Source organism: Sinocyclocheilus anshuiensis, unplaced genomic scaffold (assembly GCF_001515605.1).
Source record: "Sinocyclocheilus anshuiensis isolate Anshui unplaced genomic scaffold, SAMN03320099.WGS_v1.1 scaffold26, whole genome shotgun sequence".
NCBI lineage: Eukaryota > Metazoa > Chordata > Actinopteri > Cypriniformes > Cyprinidae > Sinocyclocheilus > Sinocyclocheilus anshuiensis.
Genome location: NW_015544143.1, coordinates 247,528 through 270,562, shown reverse-complemented (window position 1 = coordinate 270,562; position 23,035 = coordinate 247,528). Strand labels below are relative to the sequence as shown.

The following is a 23,035-nucleotide window of genomic DNA, read 5'->3' as shown; positions in this document are numbered from 1 at the left end:
ATATACATACACATACATATACATGTGTGTATATATATATATATATATATATATATATATATATATATAAATGTTTTTTTTTTCATTTAATTATTTTTATTTTTTTATAAAAACAAACATACATAAGCAAAATAAACATGGATTGACCCAAAACTCTCTCACACTGACCAGAGGGCCGCCCTAGTTTTTTTATTTGTTTTTATTTTTATATTGCTATGAATATGTGTGAGTGGAGTGTTTAATTATGCTTGTGTGTGCATGCATGTCTGTGTTATGAAATGCGAACAAATGATCACAGTTGTGGTTGAGTGTGTTGAAGTCAGCTGATGATAATCTACTTCCTAAAGCCAACTTGCAGACAAGCAGAAAAAAAACACTGCATCTCTTCTTCCCCTCCATCATTCCAGCACCTCTCCGCATTTCCCGTTTTCCCTTTCTCCATCTTTTCTGTTTATACACCCATCTCTCTTGCTCATACTCTCCATTTCGGTTTCTCTCACTAGGGGCTCTCTCTCCGTCTGTTCCGCCACTGTTTATGTTCTTTCTTCTCTCTATCTTCTCTCTCTCTGCAGAAATGCTGAGGCGGCAGCAGCGCTCTGACTGAATTAAGATTGTATGATTGATGTGCAGCACTCTGAAACGAGAGCGAGAGAACGCGAAGGAAGCCGAAATGCAGGAGGGGAAGGAAGGAAGGCTGAAAGGGAAGGATAAGAGATCAGGGTGGAATAAGCAACTAAAAGCTTTTTAATATATGGTAGACAGACAGAGAGAAACATGCAGATGTCAGGGTGTGAAAGGTGCTGGATTTGACGTTAAAGACTGGAGAGAAAAAAGCATATGTGGAAAGACTGAAGGAAAAATGGAGGAATGAGAGAGAAATTGAAGTGGAGAGTGAGTGAAAAGGAGGCATGTCAAAATGATCGACAGACTATAAAGATGCAAATAGAGTGAAGGCGTTGTGACAGAAATTATGAGTGAATGTCTGTGGAAAAAACCTGTAATACTATATCTGAAACATATAAATACACACACCATGAGGCTCCTATCCTCATATACACTCACATTTTCACAGTGTTGTTTGGAAGCGAATTGGGAGACCAAAGGCTAGTTTTCAAAAAAAGAACACTTTTATTCAGCAGTACAAACTTTTGTAATTTTGCAAAATATTTTGATTCTATTGATCAAAGAGTCCTGAAAAAATGTATATAATAGTTTCCACAAAAGTAATAAGAAGCAAAACTAATCAATGTTTCTTGAGCACCAAGCTTTACCATTACAAGAATAAATAGCATTTTAAAATATATTAGAATAGAAAATAGTTACTTCAGATTTTAATTATATTTCACATGACATTTTCCATTAAATAGATGCAGCCTTAAGCATAAGAGACTTTGTACAAAATAATAATAATAATAAAAACAAAAAACATTCAAGCTTACCATTCCCAAACTTTTTGAACGATGGTGTACATTGTTCAGCAGTGCATCTGCTATTTTTATATTGAATATGAATCAGATTTTACATCCCTGCACATTAGAGCCGCTATCATCCTGTTAACTAACCTTTAGAACAATACACATGGTGAGATAGTAATTTTTTGATATAGGAAAGATTAAGAATATAAAAGCACACATATTTGTGGAGAAGAAGTCGAAAAACAAGGCAGGGGAGAGGGAGAGTTTCAAATAAAAGAGAAGTCCTCCTTTACACTATTACATAATATATAGCTCAATTTATTTCACAAGTACAACTACATTTTATTTTCCATAGGATTAGATCAGTTCACTCATGTTTTTGGGCAGTTTCCAGCAGGTTGTGGAAAATGAGCAGGCAATTATGTTTATATTACAGTCACACAGATCATAGCTGTAAAGAAGAATGCCTTGGATTTGTGGTTGAAACCAAAGTATGTATAGAGGATTCACTATATAATCTATATCAATATCACAACATAACAAACAGGACCTCAACCAGAACAGATCAATATGATCACCGGCAGCAAACACATATATGTTTCAAATCGATGGATGGTGTATGCTGCTGTTTCTATGTACCAAATATATCTGTTCAAGTAAGAGTGGAATCTAGAGCAATGCTTAAAGGGATAGTTCCTGCAAAAATTAATATTATTATTATTTATTTATTTATTTGATTTTGTGAAGATATTTTACAAACTGTTTTTGTTCATATAAACTCAGCAGGATCCAAAGCAACGTTGCTTATTGGATATTTTTAGCATTATCTTTTGGGTTTCATAGAAGATAGTCATACAGGTTGGGGATGAGATGAGGGTGAATAAATGGTGGCAGAATTTTCATTTTTGGGTAAACTGTTTATATGAGTATGTTTGTATTGTGTAATGTTACTCTGGTTGCAGAATCAGGATCTTTCTGCATATTGCATCAGTGAAACGGCCCTCATGTGTGTGCAGTTAGCATCCAGCAGTCAGCTCGGTGGCTAATACAGGCTTATTGCAATGAAAACCATTAAAGGGATCCATGATGGTGGAAGAAAGCTAGAGGCAGTTAGAGAGAGAGAGGAAATGAGAGAAGAGGGTGCTAAGACAGTGGAGTAACAAACGAATCTCTGTGAATCAAGAGTCACTTAGACCTCTAAAGACCCAAACGCAACAGGATACTGAAGAATTTAACGTCAATAATAATAATAATAAACAGAAAAGGAGAGCAACAGTGAAAGAAATTGGTTTCAAGGAGGAGAGGAGACTCTTTAATCTGTCATGTATCTATTTTTAGTGTAGCGAATATAGAACAGGAGGGGGAATTCATAACTGAAGGCTTTTTAGCATGATGGATCACGCACACGCTCGCTTCAGGTCCCTCTGCATGAAAAACAGAGCAATCGAGGAGAATCAGAATGAGATTTATTGCCAAGTATGCTTACACATACAAGGAATTTGTCTTGGTGACAGAAGCTTCCATGCATAGACAAAATGACAGTGACAAGACAGATAATAAAATAAGATAAGTGAATAAAAATAAATGTAAATAAAATTACACAATAGGCAATATATGCATGTACAGATGCTATATACAAATGCAAGGGAATGTGAATAAGAGGTATGATATGCTAAATAAATATAAGTGTAAATAGTGTTGTGTGTTGCACGTTTATTGCACAGTGGAGACATTTAAACTGTTCATGAGGCCTGAGGAAAGAAACGTTTCTTATGCGTGGATGTTCTGGTGTTCATTGCTCTGTACTGCCGACCAGATGGCAACAGTTCAAAGAGGAAGTGGCCTGGATGTAAGGGATACAGCGTGATTTTTCCAGCCCTTTGCCTCACATGAGTACAGTTCTTGGAGAGTGGGAAGGGGATGACTCTCTGCAGTCCGGACTATCTGCTGTAGTCTTCTGAGGTCTGATTTGGTAGCCAAGCCAAACCAGACAGTTACAGAAATGCAGAGGACAGACTCTATGACTGCGGAGTAGCACCTGTGAACTTCCTTAGCTGGTGAAGGAAATAAAAGGCCCTATGTTGGGCCTTTTTCACAATGAAACCTATATGAGTGTCCCATTTCCAGTCCTATTAGATGGTAGTGCCCAAGAACCTGAATGACTGCCACAGTACTGTTCAGAGTAGTGAGGGGGAGTAATGCGGGAGTGTTTCTCCTAAAGTCCACCATCATCTCCACTTTTTTGAGTGTGTTCAGCTCCAGGACAGCCAGTTGTTTAAAGGGTTAGTTCATCCAAAAATCAAAATTAGCTTGTTTTACTCACCGTCGAGGCATCCTAGGTGTATATGAACAGTTGAACAGTCCACAAGTCATCAAATAAAGCATGCGCATCCATAATAAAATGTGCCTCACACGGCTCCGAGGGGTGAATAAAGGCCTCCTGTAGTGAATCCATGTGTTTTTGTAAGAAAAAGAAAAAAGAAGTACAAACCGAGGATTTGCAAAGAAAAAAATTGGAGGATTTCGATATAAACCAAGAGGATACTGGTTTTCCTTGGCTAAAGTAAGGAACTTTGCTTCCTTTGCTCCTATAAACAAACTCGCGAGACTAGCATATCTCAGAGGCGTGCTGCGCATACGTGTTGCGTCATCCGCCAAAACGGCTTCCGCGTATGACAGATACCGGAAGTGAGAGAAAAGTGTTTATTACGTATGCAATATGGATATTTTTCTTACAAAAACGCATGGATTCACTACAGGAGGCCTTTATTCACCCCCCGGAGCCGTGTGAGGCACGTTTTGTTATGGATGCGCGCGCTTTATTTGACGACTTGTGGACTGTTCAACTGCAACACCCACCGACTGTAATGATAGAGCTTGGAATAGCCAGGACAGTTTTTAATATAACTCCGACTGGATTCGTCTGAAAGAAGAAAGTCATATACACCTAGGATGCTTCGAGGGTGAGTAAAACACAGTCTAATTTTCATTTTTGGGTGAACTAACCCTTTAACCTCTCTTCTGTATGCAGATAAGTTGTCATCTTCGATGAGGCCAATGACTGTGGTGTCATCTGCAAACTTCAGAAGCTTAAAAGAGGGGTTGTAGAGGTGCAGTCATTCATGTACAGGGAGAAGAGCAGTGGGGAGAGCACACATCCCTGGGGGGCACCAGTGCTGATGGTACAGGTATTGGATGTGAATTTCCATCTCTTCTTCAAATACAACAATGAGTAATAAAAGCAATTTTAGGATGAATGTAATTGAAATGGCTGAAAACTCATAAATACAACCATTAGTAATATGATTTATTGGAGTATCACTTTTGACCAACAGGTGTCACTGCAAACAAATCGTTTTGATCTGTTCTGTGTGAGCAAATTGAGGAGCTAAGCATGGTATTACCGATTTTCGTAATAACAAAGTCTAAGCGTTCTTGAAATATTGCATTTTTTAACTAAATTAAAAATAGCCGACGCCCAAAATGGCTGACATGGAAAAATTTGGTATGGATCGACTCAGCATGATGCACCGAATCTAAAGAGACCGGTTCTGTGATTTTTGGCCAAACCATTCAGAAGTTATAAGCAAAAATATGCATTTTTTTTATCTCCTACAATGAGTAATAAAAGCAATTTTAGGATGATTGTAATTGAAATGGCTGAAAAATCATAAATACAACCACTAGTAATATGATTTATTGGCTTATCACTTTTGACCAACAGGTGGCGCTGTAATCAAATCATTTTGGTGTGTTCTGTGTGAGGTGACAATGGCACACACAAAGTTTGGTGTCATAATGTCAAAGTTTTGAAGAGATATAGCCTCAGAGTCATTTTGGCACCATAACTAAAATTTGTAGCAGCGCTGTACGAAAACGGTTTCGTCTATCGACACGGAATCCATAACTTTTTGTCAGCATAGTCTGAAGATCATCTGACTCGATTTTGGAGAAAATCGGACCAACAAGTGGCGAGGAGTTTAAAAAAGTAGGTTTTCAACATAAATCAAAATGGCGGACAGGAAGTTCAGGTTAGTGTGGCATATTTGGTATCCATGTTGTCGTGAATTTTGGCCAAACCATTCAGAAGTTATAATCAAAAATATGCATTTTTCATATCTCCTGACCACTAGGGGGCACTGCGCCGAAACACTGCAGGTAGTCTCAGGTCATGCTTGTTATAACACACACCAAGTTTGGTCTCAATACGCCAAACCGTTGCGGAGATATAGCATCATGTTCATTTTTACGTGCTTTTCGTAGAATTCCTTCGTGCGTTATTCGAGAACGGTTGGACAAATCAACTTGAATTCCATAACTTTTTGCCAGCATGGTCTGAAGATGATCTGAGCCAATTTTCGTGAGAATCAGACAAACCGTCTAGGAAGAGTTCGACAAAGTAAGTTTTACGAACAATTAAAAATAGCGAAAAAACTAAGCCTTGCGATTTTTGAAATTTGGTGTTCATTCGACTCGGCATGAGCCAAGGACTCAGAGGAAAAGAGAATTTTCAATTTGTGCCTTATGGTTCAAAAGTTATTAGCATAAAGAAATTGCAACTTTGGACAAGTGGTGGCGCTAGAGAGTTGGAGTTAGAGACTCCAAACTTGCTGTGGTTAATGTTGAGACTGTCCTCTATCAGTGTGCCAAATTTCACAACTTTCCCGCAAGCGGTTCTATGGGCTGCCATAGACTTGCGGCGGAAGCAGAATAATAATAATAAGAAACGGAACAAAAACAATAGGTGACTACGCACCTTCGGTGCTTGTCCCCTAATAATCGGCAGGGAGCCCAGACCAATACAATTACTGTGCCTCCTCTATTTTAAAACCCACGAGCCACCACTGGTAAGAAGGGGGAATATATATGGGGGGAAACATTGTATATCTTTGGCTGTGTTGGATATGTGTGCAAACTTTTTAATTAAAGCAAAAGCGATTGAAAGAGGGACTTGGCACCATCACTACATCTTATTAGTCTAATACATGTTTAAACTGCTGATGGAGAGATGCAGTAGACTCTCTCAAATGCTAGCCAACTCTCCATTTCACAGCTCTTCTGCCTTTCTCTCTCTCTCCCTTTCTCAGTTGCCAGCTCTCTCTTCCATTCCTTTTCTTTTCCTCCTCATTTAAATACATCTACATTCTCATTATTTCCTTCTCTGTCTTATTTTTCTCTCCTCCTTTCTTTCAGTCACCATCGTTGTCTCACTTGCTCTCTATCTCTCTATCCAAGTCTTAAAATTGAGATGTGAATTATTAAGGGCACATTATGAGCTGTGGACAGCTTTACTACTGCAACTGAATATTATTTTTCAGGAACATATCATCAGCATTGTGCAACTGCATGATTAGTAGGTAGATACAGACACAGAGCGAGAGAGAAGACTGTTGAAATGAGAAGGGAAGATTTGCTTTCATGCTGAAGGAAACATCTGTGTTGGTTTAGTAGTTTAGTGTGCGGCACTCTGCATGATCTCTATTCGTGGTTTCTGCCGTGAAGGGTTTACGCAAATGCTCCACATTGCATGTAATGTGTTGTTTGTATTTTGGCAGTTAACAGTTGAGGTTTGCTTTGGTAAAGTCCTCAGGAATAATAATAAGAGAGTCCGGGTGTTGTTGCTCTGTGTCTGTGATCTGATCAGCCAGCTGTTGCAGCGCTGCGTTCACACACACTTGCAGAGGAATGTAAAAGCTTACGAGAAAGAACAAGGAAAACTAGTGCGAATAGAAAGGCTTACAGTTGATGAAGAGCACTTCTAGATTAGACCAGTAGAACTTCTTCAACGTTGTTACATCAGTACACCAGCTTTCTCTGATATAAAATCATGTCCCATCACCTCTTGTTTCCTTGTTGATTCTGTCGCAATTCGCTCTGAAACAGCTGGAAGCCTGGCAGATGTAACACGCTGTCTAGAATGGCTTTGGTCAGCCAGGTTTCTGTGAAACACAGAGCAGCAGAGTTTAAAAAGTCCTTATTTGTTTGAGAGAGGAGAAGTTTGTCCATTTTATTGGGGAGGGAGTGTAGATTCGTCAGATGGATACTAGGCAGCGCAATTCTAAAGCCGCGCTGTCTGAGCCTGACCAGCACACCGGCTCGCTTCTCACGCTTTCACATCTTGGAGCATTTGAGGAGGAAAGGAAAATGCAAAGATGGAGACAGGAAAACCATGGTGTGCCAAAGAAGAAATAGAGAATGGGAAAGTGAGTCCTCTGTTCACGAGAGCCCTTGCTGAGTCTTGTGGATTCTTTCTTTTAATTTGTAGGGTTGTTTGTTTTATTTCAGTTGAAATGTGATCATCTCATCAGCTCCATTTCTCCCTAAAGCACATTGTCAGCTTGAATCTAGAGCACAGAAACCATTCTTTAAAAAAAACCCTACACTCTGTCCAGCATGTCTACGTGTATTAAACGCATGCAGTTAACTGCACCAAGAAAGTCCTGTTAACTCAAAGGTCAAATTTACAATGAGATTCTCATTTTGATTTCATGCAGGACGTGTTTATTTGAGCTTGATTTTTTAGATTAAACACATGTACACAATAGTTAAAGGTGTGTGCAAACTAAAGTCAGTCATTTTCTCTTTCAGTTGGCAATGTGACAAAGAAATGTGACAAAGTTGGAACCAAATTACAGAAATGCGCAACAATGTAGTACAGAAGTGCAGACAATGGAGGTCACATGACTTGCCGCCCGTTAAGCTGTGCCAATGCAAAGTTTCTAAAGCCTGGAGGACTAAATGACTGTATTAAACGTCTCTCCTCTCCTCTCAAGTGCTTTCTGATAATATAATATGGAGTTTTTAGTTGTGAGCAGTCAAGCATCAATATGCTGATGCTTGATAATGCAGTGTGTGCATTGAAAGGGAGTGTACAGTACTCTTGTGTGTGAGGTGATGGAAAAAGTGCATGTAGGGACAAGAAGAGGTGGTCATGGAAAGGTTATAATGACACTAATGAGGGCAAAAATAAAATTACAGTTGGTTTGTTTACAATGTTTTCTCATCTATACATTTAGAAAAAAAAATTGCCCTCAGAAGTTAGCTGAATCTGACAAAACCTCCCATTGGGGACATCCTTAATGGTAAAAATTATTAATACATTTTTTTTTATGCAAATACGTTGTTGTAACAAAGTTCGTAGATCGGGAAGAAGGAGGCGGGAACCGGCGAACATTTAAACATAAAACTTTAATAAATAAACCAACACAAAACGAAAGTAAAAGCGGTAGCCCCTCACGGACGACTGCCACGTAAAACATAACAAAACAACAACATAAATAGTCCAGGTCTGGTCCTCTCTCGTCCTTCACTGTCGTCGCTCCTCCTTTTATCTTTACAGAGCTCCTCCGTGGCACTCGAGACCGGTGAGTGGCGCAGGTGTCGCTCATTATCATTTATTCCACTGGCCTCGCTCCATTCCCACGGCTCTCGGCCCCGCCCCACTCGTCACAGTTGTCTTTTAGGGATAAGGCGGTTTGGCTAAAGGTTAGTTCTCACATAGCCAAACGACATAAGCTGCAATGTGGACTAGAGTTGGTTTTACTCCTAGAAGTTCTTGCTCCACTAATCAGATTATAGTTTGCCCAATCGAGAAATAGCTTTTTTGTAAATGTTGAAATTAATATTAACTAAGATCAATAAATGCTTTAGAAATATTATACATTCTTAATTTTGCCATCTTGGAATTATAAGGTTCTATCTGCATTCAGAGGGGTTTTGAGATATTGAGCTTCAAAGTTTTTGCATTCCATATAGCAAAAATGATATGGGGAACAAGTCTTTTTCATGCACGAAAATGACAGAGACCCTGAATGTATTCTAAATGTACAATATCAAAATCCTCTCAAATTTGTAAATGGGATTTTTGGAACAGGTCAAATGCAGATAGAAACTTAATTCTAAAAAATAAAAAACATTAATTGAAGCAATAATTATCAAAAAACACAAACAGTTTACTTATAATTTGTTTTAAAAAATGAAATTAGTGCTGTAACAATTTATCAACATGGTATATGTCGAGGAGAGAACTGGACCCCTGACTGAGCCTGGTTTCTTTCTCCCAAGGTTTTTTTGCTCCATTTCTGCCACCGATGAAATTTTGGTTCCTTGCCACTGTCGCCTTTGGCTTGCTTAGTTGGGGACACAATTTCTGGGAACATTGTTGAACTGAACTGAGTTGGACGATTACATCATTGAATCAACAATGAACTGACTTTAACTGATAAACTGACTATTTCTATTTCTATTGTCCTCTTACATTATCAGCTCACGTTTTTCCTGTTTAACACTGTAAAGTTGCTGTAATCTGTTGCAATCTGTATCGTATAAAGCGCTAAAAAAGAGAAAAAAAATAAAGAAACACTGTTTCTGATATTAATAAAACATGACGGCAAATTATATTTGAATAGATTGTTATTGCTGCTTCCATAGACATCAGTGTGTATTTTACAAACTCTAAATGTTTTGTTTTACTGGTACTCATGTGTATTTAAAAGTCTGAAACCTAAAATAAGTTGTGATATATGACAAGCGCTGAGCACGCCTGTCTCTGGCTCAGCATCAGCCAAAGCGCGAAATCACAGTTTGAATCTGGCAGTAATGAGACGTCACAACATTCTAAATCTCATATGTGGGACCATACTCCCAGCGCCACAGAAATAACGATTCCACATGTGGGACTGTACCACTCAAAAGGTTAAACTGCTGATGGAGAGATGCAGTAGACTCTCTCAAATGCTAGCCAACTATCCATTTCACAGCTCTTCTACTTTTCTCTCTCTCTCTTTCTCTGTTGCCAGCTCTCTCTGCCATTTCTTTTCTTTTCCTTCTCATTTAAATACATCTATATTCTCACTGTTTTCCTTCTTTGTCTTATTTTTTCTCCTCCTCTCTTTCAGTCACCCTTGTTGTCTCTCTTGCTCTTCATCTCTCTATCCAAGTCTTAAAATTGAGATGTGAATTATTAAGGGCCCATTATGAGCTGCGGACAGCTTTACAACTCCAACTGAATATAATTTTTTCATGAATATATCATCAGCGTTGTGCATCTGCATGATTAGTAGGTAGATACAGACACAGAGCGAGAGAGAAGACTGTTGAAATAAGAAGGGAAGATTTGCTTTCATGCTTAAGGAAACATTGTTTAGTAGTTTAGTGTGCGGCACTCTGCAGCATCTCTATTCGTGGTTTCTGCCGTGAAGGGGTTTACGCAAATGCTCCACATTTCCATTCTCAGAACAGCCGCTCTGCACATGCTTACTTCAGCGCTCGAATGGTTACTATGGATACCACTTTAAGTCTCCCAGCATGCACTGTACTGTTAGCCATGTTAGCCCTGAGCTAACGGTGTTGGTGATTTCAATGAGCTCTGAATAAATAAGTATGTGTGTGAGTGTGTTTCAAAGGAATGAGTTAGTCATGATGTGAGCGCTGAGAGTTTTTTATTTTTGCTTCACAAAATAACTGATGTACTTAAAACAACTTGAGTTACACTGTATGCAGACAGATTGAGGTGAATTCAGGAGCCATGTTCACATGCTTGCATAATGCATATAGAATAGGGTGACCATACGTGCCATTTTCCCAGGACGCGTCCTGGGAAAATGGCACGTATGGTCACCCTAATATAGAATGAGACAGATGTGGTCTGCGATATAGAGTCTCATACTTGAGATGCTGAGGACCACACACTGTATAAGTGTTTTTTCAAAGTTGCAAATAAAACAATTTTTTTTAGAGTGTTTTGCAAGGAAGTACGGTTTCTTTCTACTTAAAAATTGCATGTTTTTTTCAGTGTGTTACTTGTGTCAGACTCTGGTCCGTGTTTTGTGTGTGTTTTGCTCCTCATGTGCCTTTCTGTGTTTCCTTATTTGGTCATTTTCCTGTCCTTGTTTAGTTTAATTATGATTCCGTTCAGCTGTGTTCTATTATTTACCCTCGTATTTAAGTTCCTGCCTGTTCAGTTTCCCTTTTGTCTGGTCTACTCGTTACGTGGATGTGTTTCATGTTGTCTCCTGTGTTTATGTACCCTGTGTTCTATGGATTAAAGACTGTTTCGTATATTCCTCGTCTCCTCGCTCCTTAGTTCCGGTTATTCTCGTGTGTGTGTCGTGACAACTTGCCATTAGTTTGTAAAGAATAAAAGCTTCAAGAGTAAAATATTAAAGTTATATTATATGATGTTAACAAAATTGAGATTTATGGTTAAGAACATACCAGTGGGATATTAAACAATAAGTAATAATAATTATAATAATTATTATTAAATATTTTCTCTGAAAACATCTAATAAAATATTATCTTCTAATAAAATACAAAAATAATTTGTATATAAGTATAAAATGTGTGTGTGTGTATATATATATATATATATATATATATATACATACTCATACACATATACACAGTATCAAAGTTTTATGACATTTCTTCATGACATGATATTTCTGGAACCATATAGTGAATTTAAATATTGAATTCATCAAAGTTATTATAAAATGTTACTAGAGTGTGTAGCAGTCATCGCAATGACTGCATGTTTTTGTGTCTGTGTGCTTATGTGTGTCACACACATGACATAAGTGGTTATGACAAGTGCTGAGAGTGTGTATCAGTGCCAGTGGCAGCTGGTAAAGAGACACACAGTAACTGGATAATGAGTGCTCTATTTCAGCCAGGCTGAATCTGTCTACACTCATCCGTAAAAACAAACCTGTGTGTGTGCGTGTGTGTGTGTGTGTGTGTGTGTGTGTGTGTGTGTGTGTGTTTATTTTTGTATGTATATGTGTGAGCCCAGGCCTACAGCTCTGTATCACTCACACTTGAATGCACATGGTTATCCAAACTCTGCAAGAAGACATTTATATGTGCATGATTTGTTGTTGTCCTATTGTTATTTTCTGAATACTTTTATTCTTAACATTCCAGAATGATCAAATTAATATTTTGACATTATATATTTTTTGCAACATTCCAAAGTTCATACAGTTTTAGTTTGCATAGTGATTTAAAAATACTTTTGAATTGTAAATATGTTTGATATGATGAATCCAGTTTTTTTTAACCTTAACTCTGCCTCTTACTCCATTTGAGTGGATGATTTTGACCACCATCATTGCCAACTGCATCGTACTGGCTCTTGAACAACACTTACCAGATGGAGACAAAACTCCACTGTCAGAACGACTGGTAAAGTGGAACACACACATTCTTAGTGAAATCTTAATGGGGACATTGCATAGACTTCTGTTTTAGTTATAAGCACTATAATCTACCAAAAATGAAAATTTGCTAAGAATTTTCTCACCCTCGGGCCATCTAAGATGTAGATGAGTTAGTTTCTTCATCTGAACAGATTGGGAAAAATTTAGCATTACATCACTTGAACTATTCCTGTAGCTATATTTGGGGACAACTGTACACCCAGATCCTGATTTGTAACAACGGTACAAAAATTAAGTAAATAAACTTTTAGGTTAACTATGTTTTCAACAAATTTTCATTTTTGGGTGAACTACTTTTTGAGTAGGTACACGCACAGTAAAAGAGTAGTTAAAACTTACTTTTCAAGTTGAGAGTCATCTGTAAATACAGGGACTGTTTGAAAGTATCCACAAAGATTCACAAATTTTGATAATCACAAAGACACAAGCACTAAGAATGTGAAAATTCATTTTCTAAAAATCCCATCTGTGGTTTTATTTCTCTCACAGGAAGATACAGAGCCCTATTTCATTGCCATTTTCTGCTTCGAGTCGGGCATTAAGATTCTTGCACTGGGATTTGCCTTCCACAAGGGCTCCTACCTGAGAAACGGCTGGAACGTGATGGACTTTGTAGTGGTGCTCACTGGGTGAGTTATGCAAACACACACTCTAGTGTCATAGTAAAATAGAATGAAATAGAATTGGAGCTGCTCGATTTATGAGTCAATATAAACAATTATTAGATGGCTTTCTGGAATACTTGATTCTAGTTGGTAGATGGTGGCATTCTAATGTCAAATATTTTTGTGCAATTATTTGTATTTTCTGTGGAGTTAGTGGCTCTTTTTGGTCGATTCATTAAAAGAGTCATTTGTTCATGATTCAAAGTACAGTAGTCATTATTTTTATGCAGCCAGAGGTGACAAAGCAATACAAAATGTGTTTTACTTAGAATTTCATGGCCTTTTTAAGTTCATAACAAGATCTGTAGAATGCCTAATGACTGGCTGACTGCACAGTGTCTGTAACATGTACTAAAAGATGTATTTTCCGTATGGCCTAAACTAGCCCAGAGAAAGTCACGCCCATTCTGGAACTGTGTGTGTGAAGCAGTGCTATGTACACAGCAGAGGTCTGGTTGGACGCTGGTTCCCTCATACCTTAATGAGCACTTTTTCTCACACACACACATGCACACACTCACACACACACACACGCATACATGGATTCTCAAACAGGTAGATCACAGCAGCACTGTAGGGAGCAACCATCAGGGCAAGTCTGAAATGTCACCTCACAGGAAAGCAGAGAGAGAAAGAGAGAGAGAGACAGACGAGTGTGTTGGGGGGATGTGTTGTAGTATTGCAGTGCTAAAGAAGGCAGGGCCATGTGATTCCATTACGCCATTCCCCTGGGCTTTGGAATATTGGAAAATTAGAAGGAGAGAGAGAAGGTGTTGGTTTATGTGAAAAGACGTATAGCTGGAGGAGGAGGAGATTAGAGGCTAATGGAAGAATCCAAGATGGAGTGAAAACCCCGAAAACCTTTAATTTCCATGTTGGTCCCAGTTAATTTATCCTGGTTAATGCTGGTTTGGTGCTGGTCTTGCTGGTGGAACAGGAAAATTCTGGTCAACTAGCATGATAATTATAACTGACTAAAGGAGACTTGCTTGTTAAAGAATTAGTGCACCTATCTTTGTCATCATTTACATTTCTTTCATACATGGAACAAAAAGTATTTTTTTGTCAAACTGCTCTTTATAATAAAATGAAAGTGAACAGTGACACATTTGTCCATAGTGTCACTGATTTGTGTGGGAAAAAAAGCAACTTGGACATTCCAATAAATATCTTTTTATATACACACTAACATTCAAAAGTTTGGGGTCTATAAGATTACTTAAAAAAAATTTTTAAAAAAAATTGATACTTTTATTTAGCAAAGATGCTATAACAATAAAGACCTTTATAATGTTAGAAAAGAGTTCTAATTAATTTATATGCTGTTCTTTTAAACTTTCTATTAATAAAAGAATCCTAAAAAATGTATCATGGTTTCCACAAAAATAAATGTTGATAATAAAAAGAAATGTTCCATGAACCTCAGCAGCAAATCAGTATATTAGAATTATTTCTGAAGGATCATGCGACACTGGAGACTGGAGTAATGATGCTTAAAATACAGCTTTGTCATCACAGGAATAAATTACACTTTAAAATATTTATAAAAATGGGGGAAAAAAAGAAGACACTTATATTAAATTGTGATAATATTTCACAACATTACTGTTCTACTGTATTTTTGATCAAAGCATAAAAGACTTATTTTTGAGAAATTAATTTTTAGTGTAAGAAAGAAAGCCTTACAGGTTAGAAACGATATAAGGTGAATAAATGCTGATTTTGTTTTAGTGTACTGTCCTTTTAAGAAGACTAGTAGGGACACCAACATACCAGCATTCAAAACACACCATTTGCTAGTCACCAGCAGTGCTTGTCTATTCAACAGGGAACTAGTGAATGTAGAAATGAAGAGGAGGAGGGGAGCAAAACTAGAACATGGAGGACAGAGGTGGAAGGGGAGAGGAAGAGAATGAGAACGAGGGAAACATAAAGGAGCAGGGCAAGCATGCGTATGTGTGCTTTCGTAAGCTGCTGCAGTAGCCTGCTTTTCACTACTGCAGATGATCAATCAACTAGCCCTGCTTTTAAACACGGGCAGATCTTCACACACACAAACAGCTGCAAAACTGAACATGGCTAGTCATTAACTACATCCTCAATACACATTTTTACTCACCGTCGACTTCTGTGTGTGCATATTGGACACATTTGTAAGCCTCAGCTGGCTTTCACAGCAGTATCTCTGTTGTGAGTATGTGTGTGTTAGAACGAAAGAGCTGCACTTTGATGATAAAATGCATCCTCCTCCATGCTACTTCCTGCAGCTTTGATTTCTATTTACAGTCAGACTCATACACACCTTTACCTACTGAAACAAACATGTAGTAGGGATGGGTACCGAAACCCAGTATTTAATCGGTCCCGGGGCTAAATTATGAAAGCTTAAACACAGTTTATGTCTTAAGTGGAGGAGAACAGTTGGGAGAAAATCCGATGTGTGTCAATATATTGTCTTAAAGTGACAGACTGGCGCTTGGGCCATCAAAATGCACAGAGAAAATCACTCCCAGCTCTTAATCTGAATAACGTTATAGCTTTAATAAGCATTAACCTATCAATACTGTACATACACTGAAAACTATGCAGTGTTCATTTACATTTAACACTAAAAATGCCTGCACACTGGTGCATTTACAAATTGATGTTTTATATTCATTTCATTAAATATTTATTTTACATTTCAGAATATAAAGCAATGTTAATTCCGCTCTTAATTTGTCATATACAGGGCTTAATTTGTGCCGGAACAAGTCGGATCCTGATCTGGCACCTCCGAATTTGTCCGAAATCTGATCCGGCACCTCGGCTTAATTTGTGCCGGAACAAGCCGGATCCTGATCCGGCACCTCCGAATTTGTCCGAAATCTGATCCGTCACCTCATTTGACAGACCCCCTCCTCACGTGCCAATGCACGTTTGTGTAGCGTGCATATATTTCATGAAAAAAACTTCTATTATGAGCAGGCTTGCCTAGCATCTACATTTGAAACAACAAACTTGAGCGCTCAAAGAGATGCAACGTGGCTGCTCTCACAAACCTGAATGCACGGATCCAATACTGATAGACGTGTTTTCTTTCTCAGATGTTTACATTTAGTTAAGACAAAACCGACTGTGCTTACGAGGATAATCGCCAGGACGGCCATTTTGATGTAATTTTTTGTGTGTATTTGGCCGCGTAAGTGAAACAAGCTGCGAAAAATAACTCAATTTGGTACTCGCGAGGCGGCGCGATATGCGCGCTATGGTCGTGACTGTGAGTGCATAGAAAACCCCCTTTGGAGCACGCGAGTATCGAATGGCTTAAACTTAAAAAGATGTGCAAATTATAGAGTTTTGTGACGATGCAACAATGACTCGATTAGGCAAGTGAAAATTCTGTCGACTGTCCCGAAACCCGAGCAAAAGTCTTGTATCGCAGCGTGCAGTAGTGCAGACGAGATGCGCTGTTGTGAAGCCGCTTTGAGAGTGAGAGAAGACGCGGTACAGCTGAATTACTCATGCTGTTTTCAAGTGACTGATTTAATCTGATAGTATGTGTGGATTTATTTACTTATCTAACCTACATGCTCTATTGAATATGTTTGCAGGAATTTCCCTCATTAAACTCGAAAGCAGATTAAACATAATTATATTATACAGAGAATTAATGGAAAAAATCCATGACTTTTCCAAAACTTTTCCAGGCCTGGAAATGGCTGTTTTAAAATTTCATGACTTTTCAAATTTTTTCATGACCGTAAGAAGATGCACGCTGTTAATCACGTAAGCTGGTCCTCCATTGCGCGAATGCTCCGTTACCTCTCCCTCCTCTAATCATGCCGGATCCGTCACCCCACTTTGTTCCGGGACCTCGCAATTTACAAATTAAGCACTGAATGAGAGGTAGAGTTGAGTGTCATCAGCATAGCAGTGATATGAAAAGCCATGTTTCTGAACATTTCTGAAGATGTGACAGAACCTAGTGATGCCATGTAGACAGAGAATCACGTTTTCAGGGGAGCCCATGTCTTATTAAGGGGAGCCGAGCTCCCCCGTAGTTCGCACCCTGCCCATCCCTACGTACACATACTGTCATGTTGGACTGTCATGTTGTGTCCCTCGCAAAAGCGAGTGATCCTGTATTTTTTTTCTCTTTCTGTCCAGAAGAATTTTATTTTATTTTATTTTGTTTTGTTTTTATTTGGTAACACTGTATTTTACATTGTTCATGTTACATGTTACATGTACTTATAGTAATAAAAATAAATTATGCATAATTACATACAACTAACCCTAACCCAAACCCTCATCCTAACCCTAACCATATACAGTACATACATGTAGTTAATTAATATTACTCAGTACTTAAATGTTTATTTACACTGTAACAAGGACACTGTCAAATTAAGTACCCATTTACTGTATTTATGTATTTTAGTTGTAAGAGCAAAAACAGACTACAAAAAGGTGAAAAGGTTAATTGCGAATTTTTATCTTCCAATTCAAACCTTTTTCTCGCAATTTTGAGAAAAAAAGTCAGAATTGAGAGATATAATAGAATTGCGAGATATAAATTCGCAATTTGAAGAAGTAAAGCATGAACTGTGAGATACAAAAACACAATTGCGAGAATGTCACAGTGGTAAAATAAAAAGTCATGATTACCTTTTTTTACTTTTTATTAACAAAAAAAAAGAATTGCGAGTGACCCAGTGGCATATGAGCAATCAGAATAACATATCAGCTTTGTTTAATCTAAATTTTGTGATGTGATGTTTTCTCAGTAGTCCTGATTTAATGACAGGCAGTTAACTGGCGCTGGCCACTGTAGGATTACTGCTTACTGCTTGCACAGTTGTTCAGTCCACTGCCAACATTACCAGCTGGCAGAAGCTTTTTCTTGGTCTTAAAGTTGGTTCACAGAGCCAATTCTTTTCTCATACTGCAGCCATGCAAAACAAACTCTTTAAATATGATTATCTATTTCTAAAAGTGTGGGGTAATGTCAGTTATAATGCTCTGAAGATACCAATATAATATCTATAACTGATATAATGAAAACTGGCTGCTATGCTAGTGTTAGATTGTTTCAGCCTTTCGACTTCTGAGAAATCTGAGTTGCTTTGTGTTTAAATAGAATATAGAACTACTATTAGATTTAGTCTGCAAATAATTACCAGGACATTGGACACTTATTTAATTTCATTGTTCCTTCTCACATGCTTAGATGTTTAGCCGTGGTCATCCATTTTTTCAGTGTCTGAAATTCTCTTTAGTGTCAGTTGAATGCGAATGTTGGTTCTGACAAAGGGCTGTGGTTGCAATACTCCCCTGAGTGTCTCTCTATCATCTCCAAAACTCTAGTTCTACATTTTAGTTTCACGTCGCAGATTTGACATCAAGACGCCAATGAAGCTTGACAGCAGAGAGACAGACTCTCATGACCTCTGAGCAGAATTTGCTTCTGGTCACGGAGTGGTCACTGGTCACAGCGGACAGTCTGAAAGAGTTCATGTTGAATCTGCATTTGAGTAGTTGACAAATAACAACATGAACTTGTTTTTTTTTCCAACATCAGGATTTTCTTTAAAAAAATGAGCGAAAATATGCAAATATGAATAATACTATGCTACTACTAGTATTACTATTAGTTCATCTACATTTTAGTTTCACGTCGCAGATTTGACATCAAGACGCCAATGAAGCTTGACAGCAGAGAGACAGACTCTCATGACCTCTGAGCAGAATTTGCTTCTGGTCACGGAGCGGTCACTGGTCACAGCGGACAGTCTGAAAGAGTTCATTTTGAATCTGCATTTGAGTAGTTGACAAATAACAACATGAACTTGTTTTTTTTTTCCAACATCAGGATTTTCTTTAAAAAAATGAGCGAAAATATGCAAATATGAATAATACTATACTACTACTAGTATTACTATTAGTTCATTTTAATATATTTCAATATTTAAAATGGTTGTTTTAATTAATTCTGCATCATTTAGTACTACTTCCAGTTTGATATATGTATCAAAGCTCTCGCTCTCTCTCGCTAGTATTATCATTATAATATATTATTTATGCTGTATGTAATTTATAAAAAATTTGAGTAATACTGTTTTTTATTTTAATTTGAACTTTTTTTAAATTCCACACCATTTAGTACTACTTATTGTTAATATACTACTAATATACTAATTGTTATTGTTAATATAATATTTTCTGTGTGTGTGTGTGTAAAATAATTTAATTATTTATACTGTACAGTATACAGTATAATACACACAAATATGAAAATATGAATAATACTATAATACTACTAGTTTTACTATCAGTTCATTTTGATATATTTTACAATTAAAATGTTGGGTTTTTAATTAATTTTGCACCATTTAGTACTACTTCCATTTTGAACCAATACTGTTATTAGTTCTCCATCATACTTTGTATTACCAGTTCCACTGCTTGTGCACGTGTTGCCAATGTACAGCTCTTACTTGGCAGATTCCTGAGTCGTGACTGCACTGGCTATTGGCTGCCTGCTCCGTGCCAATCTGTGACTTCACTACTGGCACACAGAGTGAAGACAGACAAAGAGGAAGAGAGCGAGAGAGTGAGCGAGACCAAGAGAATAACACCATGGATTAGTCTGTAGAAGATTTCTGTTTCTGGACACACCTTAGCGCTGCCATGCGCAGCTGTTTCCATAGCAATGTTATGTAATAAGAGAGAACCGTGGAAGGCCAGAGAAGACACCACTCTCTCTGCTTTTCTTCCTGCTTATATTTTACTCCCTATGGTTCGCCGTCTCCCTCGGTCTACACTCACATATAGTCACTTATTTTAATGTTATGGAGGAGAGGAATGTTTAATCATAAATATGGACCAATATGAGCGGCTACATTGGGCTGGAACGACATGGAACCGCATTGACACCTTAAAAAAAAGACATTTATTTGCATTTTGCGTGTTGTTGTTGAAAGTTCATGCATGCACCAGTCTAGGTTGATGTTTTTAACAGAAGCCTCTTATGCTCACCGTGGCTGCATTTATTTTAGTAAAAATAGTGAATAATTGTTTTCTATTTTAATATATTTTAAAATGCAATGCATTTCTCTAATGGCAAAGCTGAATTTTCAGCATCATTACTCCAGTCTTCAGTGTCACATGATCCTTCAGAAATCATTCTAATATGCAGATTTGCTGCTCATATGTATTTATATATATTTACTTATATTTATCATATATATTATTTAATTTAATTAAATTTTTTTAAAGCAGACTTTAACTATTATTAAGTATCTTGGCAGTTCTTTTTTGTGGTTTTTCTTTCCTAAGGCATGAGTTAGAATCTGGCTGGCCTCTTACCCTGATCTTCTGCTTCTCCGCATCATTTCCTGTACGCTCTCTAATATCACTAAGAGTTCCAAAAGGACTTAAAATAGCAGTGTGAGCTTCTGTGCTTGTGTCTACATGTGTCCAGGAAGTTATGTCTGTGTTAAAGGAACCATTGTGTCGACCGGACACCAGGTTAAAAGCGTGTTTCAGGAATAGATGCACGTTAAGTGAAGTGTGTTTTTGTGTGTTGATGTTAGAATAAGTGTGTTTCAGGGTGTGTGTGTGTGTGGTTAATGTCTATATGGAGGTGAAGGAAAGGATGACTTTCTGTAAAAGACTGCAGCACAATAATGATAATGGAAGTGATGGCAGTGGTACAATATTTACACAGGTAGAAAACCTCTATCTCTTTTTCTTACACACATGAACATTCTGCTTCTGCTGTGTGTGCTGTGAAGTTGCTCTTTATCTTGAGAAAGCCACACACATGCTGGTTGCCACATAAGGACAGGTGGGAAGAACGACAACAGAAAGTGAGTGAGAGAAAGAGGCAGTTTAGGCCGCCATGCTCTCAGTAATGGACGGAGACTGTGTGTGTGTGTGTGTGTGTGTGTGTGTGTGAGATAGTGAAAGACTGCACCAGTGTGTTCTGCAGTAGTAAAGAGTGGAAGAGGTTTTCCATGTTTCTCTTACTCTCATTTTTCTTTCAACACAAATGTAGCAGTGCAAGTGGGGACTAATAGGAAAAAGCATTTGTGGGGGGAAAAAAGGGTGCGGTGGGGAAATGTGAGGATACAGGGGAAACACGGGTGCTTGGTAACAAGGAATGGAGAGGATGAGTGGAGGGAGAGGGAGTGACCGTCAGCTGTGTTAAGAACAGTGGAAGCAAACAAATGAAATCTTGAGAATGGAAACTAAAACAAATATTTTTACATTTTCTAACATACGAGTGGCATAAAACTTGCCATTATGGTGCTATGTTGCTATGTGGTTGCTAAAGTGTTCTGGGTTAGAGTTAGGATTTTTGGTGCATTGCTATGGAGTTGGAGTAATATTCTGCCTGTAAATTGTTTTTTTCTTTTTCTTTTTTAAGTTGTAAATAAAACAAAAGATTATTGGAGTTAGGACTGGGAAAATAAATCGATGCATCGCAAATCGAGAAATGATTCAGTATCGATTCTGAGATTTTCCGAATGCATCGCGATTCTTTCTCAAGTCGAATCTGAGCTTAGTTTTGAACAGCAGATGGCGCTGCATGCTTTAGAAACAGCCGTACTCTGCTTGGTTCCAAATCCTTACACTAACTTGAACCTAAAATAATCATTCATAAAATTTGAAAAGGTTGAAGCGAATTACAAGGGTGTTCACAGTGGGCTGTGTTTACATTAATCTCATTATAAAAGCATTCTGAGCCGAGGTGAAATTACAGACTCAGCCGAATGCACAAGCGCTCTTCAGCACTCTTCTTCATGAGCATTTGAGTGTGTGGTTAAAAACTAGATTAGAGTGCCATCTGCTGTTAAAATCTAAGCTCAGAATCAATTCCAGAGAGAATCGCGATGCATTCGGAAGATCTCAGAATCGATCTACGAATCGATTCTGCATCGATTTATCGTCGCTGCCCTAATTGGAGTACATTTTTGATCAATAGAATTTCATTTCCACTTCATTTCCACTTCAAGATGTCACGTTTAATTCATGACTTGCCGTTTCTTTGTAATTCTTTGTGAAATTTACAAGCAATTTCGGAGTGAAAATAATTTCCAAGTAAATCCTACACCAAAAATTTTTATATGACTTGGTCACTCCTTTAATATAAATATAAAGGATATTTAACTTGTTTTATTCTCCGCCACATGAAAACCTGGGCATATGAATGCTTTAAAGGTGACATATCATGAAAATCTGACTTTTTCAGGTTTTAAGTGCTATAATCAGGTCCCCGGTGCATCTACCAACCAAGGAAACGTGAAAAAGATTAACCCAATAACTTTGTTTTGGTAAGCCTTTTTCTGCAAGCGTCTGATTTCGCTCCCTTGGTGACGTTGCAAAGGGATCTCATTATATTACCGCCCCTTAATCTGTAAGTTTCCACCCATGGCGCCATCATTGAGTTTTCGCAAGCGACAATGGTGTACCAGTTCTGATGCCATGGTGAAAGTTTGAGCAAAACATACTAACTGTTCTGCCTTTGTCTGCACAGACGAGCACAGAACACTATTTAGATCTAAAATAAACATGCAGTTTATTTCCCAGCAGTTTACCTTCACAGACATAACTGTTAAACTGTTTTTGTAACTCGTGTGTGTATTTTTAACGTAAACTTGTGTGTGAATGAGAACTTAGTTTAGTACTCACATGCTGTGACAGCCGCTTTCTGTCCGTGTGCTTCGGATGTGTGCGCTCAGAAAAC

The 23,035-nt window shown here is 37.9% G+C and overlaps 1 protein-coding gene across 1 annotated transcript in view; it reads left to right on the top strand.

Moving 5' to 3' along the window:
* Positions 1 to 23,035, top strand: part of LOC107695065 (voltage-dependent P/Q-type calcium channel subunit alpha-1A-like) — a 142,387-nt gene that overhangs the window by 50,017 nt on the left and 69,335 nt on the right. Inside the window, exons 4-5 of the mRNA XM_016494851.1 lie at positions 12,497 to 12,602; positions 13,127 to 13,266. Of these exons, the coding sequence (XP_016350337.1) occupies positions 12,497 to 12,602; positions 13,127 to 13,266 (246 nt within the window). The remainder of the gene's footprint in view (positions 1 to 12,496; positions 12,603 to 13,126; positions 13,267 to 23,035) is intronic.